Raw genomic sequence first — 18,146 nt, 5'->3', positions numbered from 1 at the left:
TGGCTAACATTGGACTGTGCAGAAACTTGATAGAAATGAGAAAATAGGTAGAATGATAATTAGGGGGCTTCCATTTTCTATAACAGCAGGCTTTGTTATTTGGACCACATTCCTACTGAAAATGACTTAAAATGATAGAATCAGAAAAAACTTCTTAGAAGTTATTGAAAAGATAGCTTCTTAAAAGTTCTAGAGAAGATAGTTCAAAATTTGGAAGTCAAGAAACAAGAGATTGCTGGTGAGCTATGGTTCACTCTGGCTCTGGAGGTATTTGCAGATTTGGCTGGAAACAGCTGAGAAAGTGAGCTGAAATAGAGCTGCCTTAAAAAGACAGACTGACCAGAGTGCGGCTGGATCCCTTTCCTACTGCCTCTCAAGTGGGATCAGGTGGAGAAAAAGACCTGCCCCTGAGTTTAAAAGGCCAATGTTGACTCTATGAACACTTGCAGCCAAAATTAACAATATCAGGCATGAAGACATATTAATTTTTTTAAATTTATTTTTAAATTTACATTCAAGTTAGTTAACATATAGTGCAATGATGATTTCAGGAGTAGAATCCAGTGATTCATCCCCCATGTATAACACCCAGTGCTCATCCCAACAAGTGTCTTCCTTAATGTTCCTTACCCATTTAGCCCATCCCCCCTCCTACAACCCCTCCAGCAACCCTGTTTTTTCTCTGTATTTAAGAGTCTCTTATGTTTTGTCCCCCTCCCTGTTTTTATATTATTTTTGCTTCCCTTCCCTTATGTTCATCTGCTTTGTATCTTGAATTCCTCATATGAGTGAATTCATATGATATTTATCTTTGACTCACTGACTAATTTCACTTAACATAATACCCTCTAGTTCCATCCACGTTGTTGTAAATGGCAATATTTCATTCTTTTTGATTGCCAAGTAATACTCCATTGTGTATATATACCATTCATCCATTCATCCACCCATCAATGGACATTTGGGCTCTTTCCATATTTTGGCTATGAGACATGTTTACTTTTAAATGGTTACAGTTCCTAGTACCCAGGTGCTTGGAGTTGCAAATGCAAAACCTCTCTCTGGTTGAAGAAATGTTCATCCTGGGTCTCTGGAAAATCTCACAGATAAATTTTCAAGGGAAGAAAGTAGGACAAAATTAAAGAAATGAGTACAACAAGGAAATAAGGTGCAATAAACAGGAACTAACAGAAAAACTGGCATAAACTAGCCTCCAAAGATTTCAAATGCTAGAATTATTAGCAACAGATATATTTTTTTTTATTAAGTAGGCTCCACGCCCAACATGGGAGTTGAGCGCATGACCCTGAGATCAAGAGTCACATGCTCTACTGACTGAGCCAGCCAGGTGTCCAGCAACAGATTATTTTTAATGATAATTATGTTTCAAAAATATGAGACTGAAAAATATCCTCAGGAAATAGGAAACTATAACAAGTGAAATAACAAATTTGTAAAAACAACGGCAACAACAACAACAAAAACAAATAAACCTTTTTACATGAAAAAAAAAACCAAATTAATGTTTCAGTAAAATGGTATTTAAAGCAGGTTGAACACAGAAAATGACATACCCGAAAGATAGGGCAGAAGGTATTATACGGAATAAGAGAGAGAAAGATAGAAACTAGGAGGAGAGGGTGAGAGAACTTCAGGGAAGAGTAAGAAGCTTCCAGAAAGAGAGAGAGCACTGGCAGAGGCTCTATTGGTTATGCCTGCAAATTCTCCAGAAATGTTAACCATACCAAAATACAAATTCAAGAAGCCTAATGAACTCCGAGAAAGACAAATAAAAAGAAAGTCATACCTAAACACACCACAGTAAAACTGCAGATAATCAAAATCAATGAAAATATTTTAAAAACATGGAGGGAGGAAGGAAGGGAGAGAGAGACCGACAGAGACAGAGAGAATGAATTACCGTCAAAGCAGCCATAGTTAATTTGATAGCTAACTTCTCATTAGCAAAGAGAGAAACCAAAAGAATATACAAGGACTTCATTAATGCATTCAAACAAAAGAATTGAAAACCCAAAATTCTATACTGAATGAAAACATGTATAAGGATGAAGATAAAACAAAAACATTTTTAATTTTTAGGTCAACAAAAAGAGGGTTTGGGGGGATGGGCATTAAGGAGGGCATTTGTTGGGATGGGCACTGAGTGTTATACATAAGTGATGAATTGCTAAATTCTATTCCTGAAATCATTATTATACTATATGTTAACTTGGATTAAAATAATAAAAATAATTTGCAGAATATTGGATAATTGTTGAAACTGAATAATGAGCCATTCAGATTCATTTCATCATACAATTCTACTTTTTAAAAAAATTTTGTTAATGTTTATTTATTTTTGAAGAAGAGAGAGACAGAGTGTGAGTGGGGGCCGGGGGCAGAGAGAGAGGGAGACACAGAATCTGAAGCAGGCTCCAGGATCTGAGCCGTCAGCACAGAGCCTAATGCAGGGCTCGAACCCACAAACTGTGAGATCATGACCTGAGCCGAAGTCGGACGCTCAACCGACTGAGCCACCCAGGCACCCCTACAATTCTACTTTTATATGTGGTTGAAAATTTTTATAACAAAAGTTAAAAATAAATTTTTTAAAAAAGAAGAGGGCTTATCACCAGCAAACCTCAATAAATGAAATGATAAAGGAAGTGGCAAACTTATGGCACAATTAATGCCTGATGGGGCTTAAAAAAATCCTTAAAGAAAGTGTAATGGTGATTTTCAAGGGCTGGGGAGGGGAGAGTGGAGGGTACAGAGCTTCAGCTTGCGAAGATGGCTCACCCAGGACACGGGGTGATGGTTGCATAGGAAATGTGAATGCACTGAAAGCCACTAAACTTAAAATTGGTACATCTAAATGGCCATAAATAGTGTTGGACAACTCTGGAAAACAGTACGGAGGTTCCTCAAAAAACTAAAAATAGAACTACCCTACAACCCAGCAATTGCACTACTAGGCATTTATCCATACAGGTGTGCTTTGAAGGGACACATGCACCCCCATGTTTAGAGCAGCACTATCAACAATAGCCAAAGTATGGAAAGAGTCTGAATGTCCATAGATGGATTAATGGATAAAGATGTGGTATATATATATATATATATATATATATATATATATACACACACACACAATGGAGTATTACTCGGCAATCAAAAAGAATGAAATCTTGCCATTTACAACTACGTGGATGGAACTGGAGGGTATTATGCTAAGTGAAATTAGTCAGAGAAAGACAAAAATCACATGCCTTCACTCATATGAGGACTTTCAGACACAGAACAGATGAACACAAGGGAAGGGAGACAAAAATAATATAAAAACAGGGAGGGGGCAAAACAGATGAAACTCATAAATATGGAGAACAAACTGAGGGTTCCTGGAGGGGTTGAGGGAGGGGGGGATGGGCTAAATGGGTCAGGGGCATTAAGGAATCTACTCCTGAAATCATTGTTTCACTATATGCTAATTTGGATGTAAACTTTAAAAAATAAAACATAAAATAAATTTAAAAAAATATTTTGTTGGACAACAAAAATACAAGTCCGAGGAAGTGGGCAGGTACAGGTCATTTACCCGTTGTTTTCTCTGCGCCTGAAGCCCTGGGGGAGCTGGGGAACCACATCTCCATCTCTGCAACCCTCTGCCCCTGGCATCTCTCTCTTCCATGTCCCTCCAGCCACTGAGGCCCCCGGGGGGGGGGGGGCCGCAGGGGGGACTCACTCCCTTCCTGCTTTGGGCCCCAGGGAGGCCCAGAGCCTAAGAGCAGCAGCAGGTGCCCGCCTGAGGTCTCTCCATTTTTTTCTTCTTCTCCATTTTTCTCTTCCTGCTTTTAAACATCTCATGGCAAGTTTCTTCCATTAAACATCTCTGCTTGTAATACCCAGAGCAGCTCTGTTTTGGTGCTGCTTCATGACCCTCTCCCTGCCTTAGCCCCCAGCTCCACCTGGCACTTCCTTTCATTGTCACCCCTCAGCTCCTGCGTCCCCAGACTGGGTTTGCAGTTCTGCTCCACCCCTGCCCCTCTTCTGTCCGGGAGAGAAGAGTCCAGCCCACGGAGGGGCCCTGCTGGTCTCCTCACACAGTGGGAGAGTCAGGTCTCTTTGGATTGAGGGGAAAACTCCCCAGTGATCTTGAGTTTTTCCTGAAACAAATCTCAATCGGGATAGAACTTGGGGGACATTTTGTGAGTGTTGTTCCAACTGTTGGGGAAGGGTCTGGAAGGGACTCTGTCCTGTGGCCAGAGAGCACCTGCCTCCCTCTGGGGCCTCAATCTGAGCTGTGGTGGACAACGGGAACTGCGGCGTCCTGGGTGAGCCTGAGGCCAGCGTCTCCGGGAGCCTGTCCAGTTTTGGGGACTGGTTTTCATCCTGCCTCCCAGTGACGCACACGGCGCTCCTGACGCCCACGCGTCCCTCCCTCCCGAACCTTCTCCACCTCCTCAGTGCCTCGTCTTTTTATGCCCTGAAACTTCCTCCAGAACATCATACCCCTAAAATAGTCATCAAATTCCGTCATTCTTTTCCTTAAAAATCTTTCAATGGCCTATTAGCATATTTTAAAATAATAGCCTTCGTAACTTCCGGACAGTGGCCTATCTAAAAAGAAAACTGAAAGCTTCCAATGGCTTTCTTTCTTAGGCAGAGTGATCTTTCTAACAGGAGACCTGGACCACGGCACTGCAGTCTTTAAAAGCACTAACCATCCCTTCCGGTCTTCTCAGGAGAAAGTTCACTCTTTTTATCTATCCTTTATTAAGGTCCTTACCCCTCTACTGCCCCCTAGCGCCCTGCTCCTGTTCACTCCACTCACTTCTCAAAGGTCCAGCCTCATTGAAATGATCTGTGCTCTTCAGACAGTCCATCCCATTTTCTGTGACCACAATATTTTTCCTCGTCTTCTTGGTCTGCCTAATTCTTTCTCATCATCTATCTGCTCTGACGTCACTTCCTCCAGGGGTTATTGCCAGACTCCAGATTTGAGCTAGACTCTGTAAGTGCTTATCTAGAACACTGCACCCCTTACCACACTGCACTGTAAAGTGCTAACCATTGTGAGCATACAGTAGGGATCTGTTTAGTGAAGGAAATACAGTTTGAAAATATGTATTTCACTATGAACCTATGGTATGCTACTTTCTAACTAACAACAGCATGATAGCACTTTTAAAAGTAACTAATACATGTGTTAGGTGGCTCAGGAATGCAGAGGACTGGAGGAAGACAGTACATGAAAGGTGAATAGTGAGGGAATATGCATTTATTCATGGATATAAATTAAAAAAAAATTTTTTAACGTTTATTTGCTTTTGAGAGATAGAGCACCAGCGGGAAGGAGCAGAGAGAGAGGGAGACACAATCCAAAGCAGGCTCCAGGCTCTGAGCTGTCAGCACAGAGCCCAACTGTGAGATCCTGACCTGTGCCCAAGTCAGATGCTTAACTGACTGAGCCACCCAGGCGCCACTCTTTGTGGCTATAAATTACAGGAAGTATAGGGTGTGGCTGGTGGAGGAATAGGTTGTGTGTGCTTGTTGGAAGTGTATGGTAAATGAAATAAGGTCACCAATTCTTGGATATTTCCATTAAGAGGTGCTGTTGGGGGCGCCTGGGTGGTTCAGTCGGTTAAGTCTCTTGATTTCGGTTCAGGTCACCATCTCATGCTTCGTGAGACCGAGCCCCTCGCCAGGCTCTTCGCTGACAGCGCTGACCCTGTTTGGGATCTCCGCCTCTGTCTTTGCCCCTCCCCCACTTGTGTGTGTGCGTTTGGATGTGCGCTCTCTCTCTCTCTCTCTCTCTCTCTCAAATAAATATTAAAAAAAGAGGTGTTGATTTCCCCACACCTTAAACACAGGTTTGACCAGAGGATGTGGCAGAACGAACACCGGGCAGGTACCAGGGCCGGGCCACAAGAACACTTGCAGCTTGCCCTTTTGCGTCCTTGGAATGCAGCCCCGAAAGCGTGCTCTCGGGAGCCGGCCCCGCCCACTGGAGGCTGAGAGGCAATGCGGGTGGTCCAAGCCCGCCAGCCCACAGCTAGGCCCACCTGCCCGCGCCGGTTTGGGAGGAACTTCCCCCCTTCCCACAGCATCATGGAATTCCCACGGTTTCCAAGGGGAAGACTGAATCCTCCTTTTACGTCACTAAAGTTTAAGGTGATTTGTTATGCAACAGCAGTTAACAAAACCTGGGGTGTGGTTTGTTTTGTTTCCTAATTCCCACCCCCACCCCCCACCCCCCGGCCCATCCCCCCCCCGCCCAGGGTGAAAGGCTTGAAGGAAAAAGGAAGAGTCAGAACCCAACTGGAACGTCAAATGGGGCTTAGAGCAGAGGAGACAAAACAGGTCCTGGGGGGATGCTCTTTTGTATCTTCCCGCATCTGCCCGGCCTGCCCCTTCTGTTCCAAATCCCGACCCCGCCTCTGCGCCCCGGGGCGGGGGGGGGGGGGGGATACTCTTCACTGTTGTTGTTTCATGTGTAATAGCTTAACTGAATGTAATGCCATCGCTTAGAATAATGGCTTAGTTTAATTTGGTTCAATGTAAGTGTTCGTTGTTAACAAAAACTGGCCCACATCACTATTGTTTTTGCAGGGGTGGCAAAGAAACGGTCAAATGGAGTAAAACGAAGAATGAGGACAGAGAAAGGAGGGCTCATTGGAGACCCAGCGTCTGGAAAAATGACCAAATGAAGGAAGATGCCAGTAAATATTTGCTGAACTTGCCCTGTGTGCCCGTTGTAGATAAAGCCACCGAAAATAACCCGATCCAACCGACAGAGAAGCCAAAGCATGTAGGGAAGCAGTAGCAACAATGAGACAAAACAAAACAACGCGAACCAGAAACCAAAATACCACCTCTGCTCACCACCACCCTGCACAGGCTCTGCCCACCGCCATCCTGCAAAACGTACAGGCTCTGCTCCCAGATCCACGTGGGACTGGCTCCTTTGTACTGGACGGACTGAGTGCACATGTCACCTCCCCGACCACTGAGGTAAGGTGTCCCCACACCAGCCCTATCCCTGACCCCATTTCATCGGTCTTCCTACCACTTAGAATGCTTCTCTGTATTTTCTTTCTTCCCTCACTAGACAGAGCAACACAAGGCTGGTCGCTTACCTGTCTCACTCACCGTTGCCGCTCCCACTGTTAGAAGCGTTTGGCACACAAGACATGCCTATTTGATGTTTATTCGCCATAAGTGAATTAAACACAAGAAAAAAAAATTCCTTCCTAAAAAAAGGCTTTTCAGTCTCCAAACCTAGGTCAAAGTTCACAACCTGGGACGCCCTCTGTGACCAAGCGTCCTGCCTTTGGGCTGCCCTGTAACTAGTATTTAACTGTTCTTACCTGACCAAGGTCCTCTGCGGGCATGTGTCTGCCTCTTTGTCTCCTGTGTGGACAGGTGAACAAGTGGAATTCAGCTTCAATTCAAGACGAGCAGGTTGTCACCAAGTGAGGAAGTTTCTGTGTTATGAGCCTGGGTTCTACACCAGACTGATTTCAAAACCTGGTTTTGCTGCTTGGCAGCTGTGGGAACTTTGGGGAGTTTCTTGACCTTTCTCTGACCCAATTTCCTTATCTTTAAAATGGGAATAAAAGTACTTAACATGTAGGACGATTATGAGGAGTTAATACCTATAGACTACTTTGAACAAAGTCTAGTCCATAATGAAGATTTAAATGAAAGCCATTATTTAAAAAAAATTCTATTCTAAGGAAAACTGCTCATCCAAATTATTTGGAACTGAGTAGTTGCATCTTTGGCATAAATCCGTGTGGCATAAACAGATGAAACAGAATCCGAGAGGAAATAAGCCAAGTGGGAGTGAAGACTGGAAATACAACAGTCATCTCGGGAATGGCACAGATAAGGACCCCTGCCCCCCAATGAGTGGGTTCATAAGGCCCCACACGGGGATTCCCCAGAGACCTGTCCCCAGGCTGAGGTTCCCAGTGACCGAGCCTACATGGAGTCCACCCACATGGGGTGACACCAGGCTCTAGACATGCTCTGCAGAGGACGGCAGGGTCTTCCTGGAGCCCAGGCAGTCGAACATCTCCTGGGAGGAGTGGGTCACGTACACGAGGCCGTCCTCATCCTGGTAGTCCCTGTAGACCTCTGCCATGGTCACACTCATGCTGACCAGGCTCTTATTGTTCACCAGCAAGTAAAAGGCTTCAGAGGCCCCCAGGACCAGGCGGCTCCTGGGCAGGGTAGGGTGGGGGAGACAGGAAAGGGAAACTTAAACTGGGCAGGGCATGGGCTCCTGACCCAAGGCCTGACTTACCTCTGTTTGTTCACTGCAAACATGTCTACCCAAGGAGCCCACCTCCCCAGTTTGGTGCGAGGTCCTCAAACTTGACAATGACCCAGGAGTGCCTGTTGAAAATGCGGATTCCTGGGCCCCACTCCAGATTTGGGTTTAGTAGATCCAGGAAGCAGCCTGGGAATCTGCAGGATTGTAAGGGAGGCACACCTGACTTTGAGAAAGATTGTTCGAGAAGCACAGTCCTTCCACCTGCTTCCCTTGCTGCTGCCTGGAGGCTTTCAAAGCGTCAGATACATTTCCCTGCCTCTACCGGTCACTGCTGAAACAATAATTTATATGTGTCATTACTCAACTTTTTATACAAAACTTCATCTCTTGTCCCATTTGATTTCCTAATAACAGATAAAGAAACCAAAGCACAGAAGTTAAAGGGTTGGATGGAGGGAACCAACTGTCCATCAACAGGCCAATGGATAAACCAAAGTGGTTTGTACACACAATGGAGCATTAGCCTTATAAAGAAGGAAATTCTGACAAGAAATTGTTACAGCATAGATGAACTTTAAGAACTTATGCTAAGTGAAATAAACTAGCCAGGAAAAGACACTGTATGATTCCTCTTGCATGCTGTTCCCAGGGTAGCAAAATCGGAGAAACAGTGTAGACTGGTGGTGGCCAGGGGCTTGGGGGGGGGGGGCGGGGGACACAGTGGGGAGTTAGCTTTCATGAATACAAAGTTTCCATCTGGAAAGATGAAGAAGTTCTGGAGCTCAACAGTGGTGATGGTTGTACAACTGTGGGAATGTACTTAATGCCACCGAACTGTTCACTTAGAAATAGTTAAGATGCATTTTTATCATGATTAAAAATAAAAGAAAGGGAAGAACAGCTCTCTGCAGTATCTCTGGGGTGACAAGGGAGTTGTTGGAATCCTGCAGAAAGACTGTTCCCTTCCCTGGGGATTAAAAATGCCCTGGGACCCTCTGACGGGCTCAACATGCAAGGCCACCCCATCACTAGCTAGAAAAACTATTCACAGCACCAAAATGCTAAGCAAATAGGTCTCTGTTTGCTATGAGTTTAAAGCAAAGAATTTCCTGTGTGGTGACAAGAGAATATGGCAAGCTGGGGATTCTGACATCATTTAAGCAGCTCTGGGGTAACATTTGGAAAGGAATTACTGCCCTAAGGTCTGAAATTCCTCCCCTCGGGTTAATGCTGTAGAGAAACAGCTCCATTTGGTTGGAGTGCACGGCTGGATGGGTCTGTTGGTGATGGTTAGCCCTGTCTACTCCCCCTCGCCCAAACATTCGGGGCACAGCCAGGGCGCTCCTGGGATACAGTGATGAGGGCTACATTTATGTGGTGGGTGGGAGGGGAAATAGTTTCGGATCCTGGTTACCAAAAGGTGGATAACCTGAAGACCAAACCCTGACCACTGCACTGCTCTCCCTCAGGGAGCAAATGGCCACTCTGCCTTCTGGGAAAGGGTAAGGCTGGGGGGAGGGGCTGTTGCAACCTCGCACCTCAAAATTGCACCTTCACCTTCATTTTTCCACCAGGCGGTCCTTTTGTTAAGGTTGAGGGGTCTCCAAGAGTGAACGCTGTGGTTCGGAAGATGTTCAGGGCAGGGATTTTCATCTGTTTTGTTCGGTGTTCTTCCTGCAGAGCTCGATACACAATGGGTGCTTAATATCAATATGTTTAAATGCACTAATGTGGAGATTCAAAGTTATTGGGATGGAGAATGGGGAGTGCCTGAAAATTGGAGGCAGATCTATATGGAAAAAAGGGGGAAATGGGGTCAAAACTCACTGTCCAGTAAAGCCACCCATTGTCCCCCAGCATCTGGAGTCTGACCGGAGTTGGGATCTAAGGCTGACTTTGGTTTTCTTTCAGTTGCCCCCACTTTCCACTGGATCAACCTAACCCTTAGCAGGTCAGAGGAGAATGAGGAGTGTTCTAAAAGGGCTCATAAAAAAAATCATAATAAACACTGTGAAGAAACTGTCAGCATCAGCCAAAACCTTTGGGAGGTGGTTTCCAGCACAGGGAGACTCACACCAGCCATATTTACTGAGCCCCAGTCAGCTACTTTTAGTTTCATGTCATTTTTTTATTGAGGCCAGCTGGCAGGTGACAACTTCCATCGCTTAAGCTTTATTTTTAAAGCCAGCAACACTTGTCTGACTTCGCTCTTCCTTGTTCTGAGTGGGAGGAAGCTGGATATGGGGAAGGTCTGGCTCCTCTGCTCAGTGACTCCAGCAGGTGGGCAGACCATTGCTCTACCAAAAATTCCTTAGAGGCAAAATGCCGTCATTGGACATTTAAAACACCTGACACTGGACGGTTCTTTGGACTCGTTTCCAAAGTTCCTTTGGAAGATTCTCAGAGAAATTTGAAGCCAGAAATTAGAACACAGTACCAGCAAAATTTTGAAAAATAAAAGAGAAAACAGCTCTTCTGTCAAATTGAGAGCCCCCACTTTCTTTAGAGTTGTAAGGTCCTTGCAACCTTTTAATGACTGGTTATTCATGAGACCATCCTTTTTATTTTTTATTTTTTTCTTAAAAAAATTTTTTGAAATGTTTATGAGAGACAGAGAGAGAGAGAGAGAGAGCGTGTGTGAGTGGGGGAGAGGCAGAGAGACAGGGAGACACAGAATCTGATGCAGGCTCCGGGCTCTGAGCTGTCAGCACAGAGCCTGACGCAGGGCTTGAACTCGTGAACTGAGAGATCATGAGCTAAGCCAAAGTTGGACACTCAACTGACTGAGCCACTCAGGCACCCCAAGACCATCCTTTTCAAAGGCACAATTGAAGGGAAAAGGGCCAAGCAGGACTACTTCCCTGCCTCCCTCTGCTAGATCCTATTGTTCTAAGAATCCTGGGCATACACAGCACACGTGCCAATGTGCGCTCTGTCACCTCCCAGATGACACTGAGGAAGAGGGTCATAGTCAGTGCCTGCAGGACCAGGAACCGAGTCTTGTCCAGCGGGGGCAGGAACCTCTCCCTGGGGTAGTGTTCCACTACTGCTCTGTTAAGAGTCTCTGCGTGAATCTCTTTGGAAGCAAGTGTCCAAGAATGTGCTCAGTTCTGTGTCTTAGGAACTTGGAACAGAGAGAAGGTCATTGGGTGAGTTTTGGTTTTTCAAAGAACAGGATATTGCAGGCACCACTCAGGAAGCACAACGGAGTCTTACCAGGATCTTGCTGGGGAACTTCGCCTGGATTCTAGCGACTTCCTCTCTTCTGGTTGCTGTGAACATGTAAGTTCAAATTAATACATCGGCATGTAATAGAAGTCTGTATCTCCTTTCCTCCCTGTCTCAAGGGCCAGAACCCAGACAGCTACTCTGAGAACTTTACCTAAACTCTTCCTCTCCTTGAAGGGTCTGAGGCTTTGGGTTTTCTGTGGAGGCTGCATTTTGCTCAACAGCTGTGTCTGTGTCTGACTTAAAAAAAAAAAAAAAATCCCACAACCAGGACCTAATTCATTCCTCCAGCTGCTTCCAAAACACCTGCAGGAGCCTAAAGGAGGCCCTTAGGTAGGGCTGTGTGACATCAGGCGTCTCCAACCCGCCTTCCCCTGCCCCTCCCTGGGCAGGAGGAGGTCAGTCCTGAGGAAGGACCTGGAACAGCCACCTGCTTGCTGGTCTGAGAAGGCCGCTTTGCTCACAACCGGTAAGGAATTTGTTTTTGTTGAAGAAATTAAGATTTACAATGTAGTGCATTGGTCCTCACACTAATGCTTACCGATGGGCCTAAGCTTAGGACCCCTGGGTAGAAACAGCTTCGTGAGGACACTGAATATAGTTATGGAGCAGGTTGAAGATCGATTTCACCTTACCCCGAAACACACTGCTATTGTTCACGTAAGAAATAGATACTCCAGAAAGGTTGAGTGATTTGCCCAGATAAAAAGAGGTGAAACGGGATAAAACCCGGGTATGTATGAAAGTAGCATTTTACTCTGCAGTTTTCCAACACGTTTTGTCATATTTTTGCAGTTCTAGGAATGTGGGTCGGACAGTTATGCTCATGCGCAAGGTCTTGTATTTAGAAAGTGATAGAACTGGGATCCACAGAAACGAACTCAGTGGACTAAGACCCAGTAGACAGGCAGATCCGTTCTCCTTTCTGGGCCACGATGTTCCACCCACTGTGCTTGTCTTATGCACCAGTGTGGCTTTAGTGACTGCTTCCCCTTCAGGAACACAGCATTGCTACTGAGGTCAGCTGCCTCCTCACCTCACATCCCTCTGTCTTATTCAGACCTATCCCTGTCCTGAGAATAAACAGGACCCTTTGCATCTCCTCTATAGCGAATGGAGACACCGTGATCTTCAGAGGGTGTCCCCGGCACCATTCCATGCAGAGATACCTGACATTTGAAGAGTCTTCTGTCAAATGATAATGATGTAGAGGAAAGTGACCAAACATTCTCCAGGTTGTTGAGGGGCAGAAGGAAAGGTAGTATTTTATATAATTTTTTAAAATCTCTTTTATTTTATTTTATTTATTTTAATTTTGCCTTTCCTCCTGCCTAGAAGGCTGGGACAATGATTGCTGAGCTCACTCTGAGTCTTTGAGTCCACAGAGAGGAAAGGGAATGTGGACTTAGTAGGTAGAGCGTTTCTCAGTGGTTTCAATACAAGGGCTCCTTCTCCATGGACAACATCATTCCCTGCCTGTCTCGGCCCAGTGGGGGAAGTCAGGGCAGAGACTGGAGGTGCCAGAGTCCAGTTCCTGGCTCTGACATATCTTCCATAGAGACACAACTGCCTTGGGACCTCTTTCTCATTCTTGCCTTAGCCTCATGTCTCTTTCTTCCCTGTCTCCATGCATATCATTCAACCAATCCCTTGAGCTGTGGGCTTTCAAATTGTTTCTTAATGTTCAAGAAGAAAGAATTCTATATATTCCATATCAACTTCACAAGATTTCTTTCCACGGTTATCTATATTTTACTTGGAAAAAAGGATCATTACTGACATTTAATGACTTTGTAGTTAGAACAGGCTGTGCAATAAAAAATACACGCCACATCCATTAGTGAAACATAACAAAAGCTTGATTCTTCCCACATCACAGCGCACCTCACGTGGGAGGCTTTCCTGTTTGGCTCTCTTCCAGAAGAAATTCAGGTGCCCGTGTGACTTTACACTTGCAATTGTGTCTTCTCAAAATCCTTTGCTTACACATGTTCAGAGGAGAAAACTAATTTGCTTTTTCTAAGCAAATTCTTTTTTCCCTCTCCTCTTCTTTTCTCTTTTTTCTCTTTCTTTCTTTCTTTCTTTCTTTCTTTTCTTTCTCTTTCTCTCTTCTTTCTTTCTTTCTTTTTCTCTCTTTCTCTCTTCTTTCTTTCTTTCTCTTTCTCTTTCTCTCTTTCTCTTTCTTTCTTTCTTTCTTTCTTTCTCTTTCTCTCTTCTTTCTTTTCTCTTTCTCTTTCTCTCTTTCTTTCTCTTTCTTTCTTTCTTTCTTTCTCTTTCTCTCTCTCTCTTTCTTCTTTCTTTCTTTCTTTCTTTCTTTCTTTCTTTCTTTCTTCTTTCTTTCTTTCTTGTTGGTTAAATTGATTTCTTGATTGATTTATACGATAGCTTGTTCCTAACTGATTTGGAACTTGTGGGTCACCTAAGAATGTGAATACTAGGAGGCAGGGTTCATCAGGGGCCATCATGAGACTGGCTACCATAGGAGATATTTTCTATGAGCTCCTGTTTCCTCTTCTATAATAATGGAAATAATTATTTTAACTCCACAGCAACATACTTTTATTCATCCATTTACCTACTCAGAAAAAAAAAAAAAAAGTCCTTAGATACCTACCCTGTCACAGGCACTGTGGTAAGTGCTAAGGAGAGCAGTCATTACAGTTACATAGTTACTATCTTTCCATCTTCATTGAGCTTACAGCTTACTGCGGAGTAGACAATAACAACAAATACACAAATAAAAGTAGGATCTCAAGTGAGGACAATTACCTGGGGGTTGCCAGTGGGCATTCTGAGTGGAACTATATTTCAGTGACTAATTCTTGGCCTACCCGTCCCTTCCCTTTCCTACCCACTCACACCCAATAACTGCTCACTGGAACTGCCCAGAGTTCAAGTCCAAACTCCAGTTAAGACCTTAGCAGTCTGAGCCCCTTCCTGAACTTCCAACCCCCGTCTTGCTCCCCTGGTGCAAACCCCCTGATCTGGCTCAGCTGGTCTCTTCTGTGCTAACACTCTGTGCATCTCCTTCTCTAAGCTTTGCTCACCCAAAGTCACTGTGCAGAATGCACTCCCCACCCCACTGCCTCTTATCTATCTCCATCACATACATCCCATTCAAGCTCCATCAGGTTGTAAATCCTAAAAAGTCCCAAAGAGGGGCCTATCCTTTACCCTAGAAATATTTGCTGTAGGTACAACTCATTTTACATTGTCAGACATATTTATATTTAGCTTCTCTTGTGTACATGAGATACGAATAACTCTGGCTCATTTCCAGCAAATATTTCCTTAACATTGCAGAGGATACAGAGATAACTAAGACACAGCTCTGACCCACACTGGGATGACCACACTTGGTCACTCCTTTCTTGTCTTTGTCCTCTGCATCAACAAGGCCATTTGTTGCTTGGGTCTAATCCAGTCTAGGACAAAAATACACTTGTAAAATGCCCTAACAGGCATGGCATCCAGGATGATTTACATCAGGGAATGGAGTGAATCTAATGCTTCCAAGGAAGGCTGCCAAGTGCTTTTCCCTTTTAGTCCCTTTTCTATAAATTGACTTAATATATTTGTGGCTAGTAAAATTTTAAAAATATTCCTACTTTGGTTAATAAATTAGCTTTAAAATCTTACTTACTATGAAATCTTGTGAGGCTCTTCATTTTTTTTCAAAATGCAGTACTGAAATATTTGAGGAAGTGTTTGAATACTGAAAAAAAAATCTAAAAGTCATTAATTGAGAGACAATTAAGTAAACCATGACACGTGTTATGGAGAAGAATTAAAAACAAGTTAATCTATGTATATTAACAGGAAAAGATATTCAAGTCGCATGTAGATTTTAAAAAGTTAGCTGCAGAAATCGTGTTTTAAAAAATCACATAAAATAAAACTTCATAATTTTCCATCAACCTGATAATAGGGGGAGGGGGTTAGGATTGGGGTACTAATCAAAAGAGACTTGAAGCTGGTGTGTAATGCTAGAATTTTTGTAAGTGAGACTATATTTGTGCTCTATTTGTATAATTAAAAGAAATAAAAATAAAGCATCGTACAAGAGGATTTTTAAAATAGACTTACAGGTGCTTGTACTTGCCCTTCAGATATCAAGCAATGTGGAGGGGCTGCCCTCTTGTGGATCTTGTGGAACAGTCTTTAAATGGTTACTCAGAAATCCATTCACTGTGTTTTATTCACCGAATCTTGGAGTCGTAAACTTCTGAGTTCCATGTCAACCCCTCATGTTTGTCCCACGAGAAAAAAGAAGACAACACAGCTTCTGTGGTTAACCCAAAGTCACTTATTTTAGGCAGATAGATTACTATCTGGAATTCTTCAATGATTCTTCTGCCTCCCCTAAATCATAAGTCAACAAGTGTTAAACACCAAAATGTGTTTTGAAAGACACAAGGTGCGGTATAATGTTCAGCACTTGGTAGCTAGACGTCAATAAGAGGAATGAGGAACCCTGGCCCTTTTGCCAGGATCTTGCTGGGAGTTGAGAAGCAAAGGAGGATAATGCTTTTATTATGTAGCAGATTGCAAAATCTAATATAATTGACACATTTAATAATAGCATTTAATAATAGGGTAACCTCAAGGCTGTACCTCATCAATAAACAAGCACCAAATAAGGAACAGCCGCCTACTGCTGGGAAGGGGCAAGGGCGTGGAGAGAGACCCCTTCTGGGCCACAGGTGCATGAGGAAGGCTGACACTGAGGGTACTGCAGGAACACTGATGAAAACAATACAACCCTGGCACCAGAGCCCCACCCAACCACAGGCAACGCTAGAGGAACATGAAGGCAGTGGTGCCCTTACGATGATTGTAGTAACAACAAATCCAACTCCATTAAACTCCTGACTAGCTTTCCCAATGCCCCGCTCTGATGAATAGAAGAGGCATGCCCACTTCTGGGCATAGACATTATTTCAGTCTCTATAGTTCTATATCGGCATAGATGGCATTCAACCAAAAACAATGACACAAACACAAAAATAAATAGGGCAAAAGAAACTGTCAAACACACAAGATACAGAACCAGACTCAGAGATGAGCCAGATGTTGGAAATATCAGACAAATAATTTATAATAACTATGGTGACTATGTGTTCCAGCAGGAAAAGTAGGTAATAGGCATGAACAGATGGGGGATATCACTAGAGATGGACACTGTAAGAGTAAAATAGAGAGGCGCCTGGGTGGCTCAGTCAGTTGAGCATCTGACTTCAGCTCAGGTCATGAGCTCTCTTTCATGGGTTCGAGCCCTGCGTCGGGCTCTGTGCTGACAGCTCAGAGCCTGCTTCAGATTCTGTGTTTCCCTCTTCTCTCTGCCCTTCCTCTGCTCACACTCTGTCTCTCTCTTAAAAATAAAGATTAAACAAACTTAAAACAAACGGTAAAATAGAAACGCTAGAAATAAAAACCAAAAACACAGCAATAGAGATAAAGAGCCAAGTAAAGAACTGGTAAACTTGAAAATGGATCTGTAGAAATGACCTAAACTGAAAACAGAAAAACAGAGTAGAAGGTAGACATAACAGCATTAAGAGTATGGGACAATTTTGAAAGTGTGACACAGTGTAACTGAGATCCCAGCAGCAAAAGTGAGAATGGGAGGCTGAGCAGAGATGGGACTGGGGATCACACTGTCAGCTTAGCTCTCATCATTCCTTCTTGCCAACAGCAACACCCCACCTGTCCCTCCACTATGCTCTTGGTCTTTAAAGTTCAGCAGCTGTCTGGTGCTGACTGTCCAGAGTAAACTTCGAGTCGTTGGGAAGTGAGGATAGCTGCTGGATTTTGTGTATGAGGGACAAGACCTGTGATGTCTAAGTGCTGCATTTCATCTATTCTAAGGTACACATTGTAACATTTTTGAAAATAGTGTGTCTTAAAGTTGGTGGTGTCAGTATAACAGATTTTCTTCTTTCAGTGGTAAAAATAAAATAATGGTGCCCCTTACAATCAATTACATCTTCAATATGATGAATTACTATTTAAAAATATCATAAAACAGAAAACTACACAAAAGAGCTAAATAGCTTAAGTTATTATAAAACTGCCAGCCACTCCCAGGATCCCCTCCATGTGCTTTTTCCTAACATCAATGCCCTCCTCCTCCCTGGAGTAAACACTCGCCTGAATTTTAGTTATCACTGCCTTGTATCTTTATTGCTTTATCAACAGTGTGCATCCCTAAACAATCTATTTCAGTTTTTATCCAGCTTTCAAAAAAAATATGGACTTCCCCTCCTTATCCCTTTCCTTAGCTTGCCTGTTGAAAATCCCAGCGTATTAAATCTGTGGCTTCCCATTCTGGACTGTGCTAACTGCACATTTAAGATACAGTTCCACACGTTCCTCTGTGCTCCTTGTTCCTACATTTTGGCAGCTGCACCTAGAGGCATGACCAGACTCCCCTCCCATCCCTTGGCAAGACTGTTAAGAGGATGCTGAGTTCTTTCACTAAGAGGTATAATGTGTCCAGCTGTCTCTTTTGGGGTTTTAACTGCAGCTGACGCTCAACGTGTAAATCCATTAATCCACCAGGGGCTGTAAAGTGGTGATTATGATCTCACTTCTTTTTCATTATTGGAACACTAAAAAGTTTTCCTTCCCTCCTTCATCT

General features: G+C 43.8%; 1 protein-coding gene and 1 pseudogene across 1 annotated transcript; one reads left to right on the top strand and one right to left on the bottom strand.

The window, feature by feature from the left end:
• LOC124509879 (60S ribosomal protein L12-like) overlaps positions 1–6,015 on the top strand; it is a 32,926-nt pseudogene extending 26,911 nt beyond the window's left edge.
• A 2,005-nt stretch (positions 6,016–8,020) lies between these two features.
• Positions 8,021–11,718, bottom strand: LOC124509809 (microtubule-associated proteins 1A/1B light chain 3C-like). The gene is made up of 4 exons (XM_047076433.1): positions 11,661–11,718; positions 11,485–11,550; positions 11,225–11,327; positions 8,021–8,228 (listed from the first exon to the last, which is right to left on the bottom strand). The coding sequence occupies exons 1-4, from the start codon at positions 11,716–11,718 to the stop codon at positions 8,021–8,023; spliced, it is 435 nt and encodes a 144-aa protein (XP_046932389.1).
• Positions 11,719–18,146: the final 6,428 nt, after the last annotated feature.

This window comes from Lynx rufus, unplaced genomic scaffold (assembly GCF_022079265.1).
Source record: "Lynx rufus isolate CCGP_SWC_20201006 ecotype Redwood Valley unplaced genomic scaffold, mLynRuf1.p SCAF_15, whole genome shotgun sequence".
Lineage (NCBI taxonomy): Eukaryota > Metazoa > Chordata > Mammalia > Carnivora > Felidae > Lynx > Lynx rufus.
Note: the sequence above shows the minus strand (reverse complement) of the source record. Positions and strands in the feature narration are given on the sequence as shown.

Bases quoted from the DNA above. Each gene is read 5' to 3' on its own strand.
- LOC124509809 (XM_047076433.1), bottom strand. From the start codon at position 11,718: ATGCAGCCTCCACAGAAAACCCAAAGCCTCAGACCCTTCAAGGAGAGG. The intron at 11,551-11,660 runs GTAAAGTTCTCA...ACATGTTCACAG, and splicing joins CAAGGAGAGGAAGAGTTTAG to CAACCAGAAGAGAGGAAGTC. The intron at 11,328-11,484 runs GTTGTGCTTCCT...CTCTTAACAGAG, and splicing joins CAAGATCCTGGTAAGACTCC to CAGTAGTGGAACACTACCCC.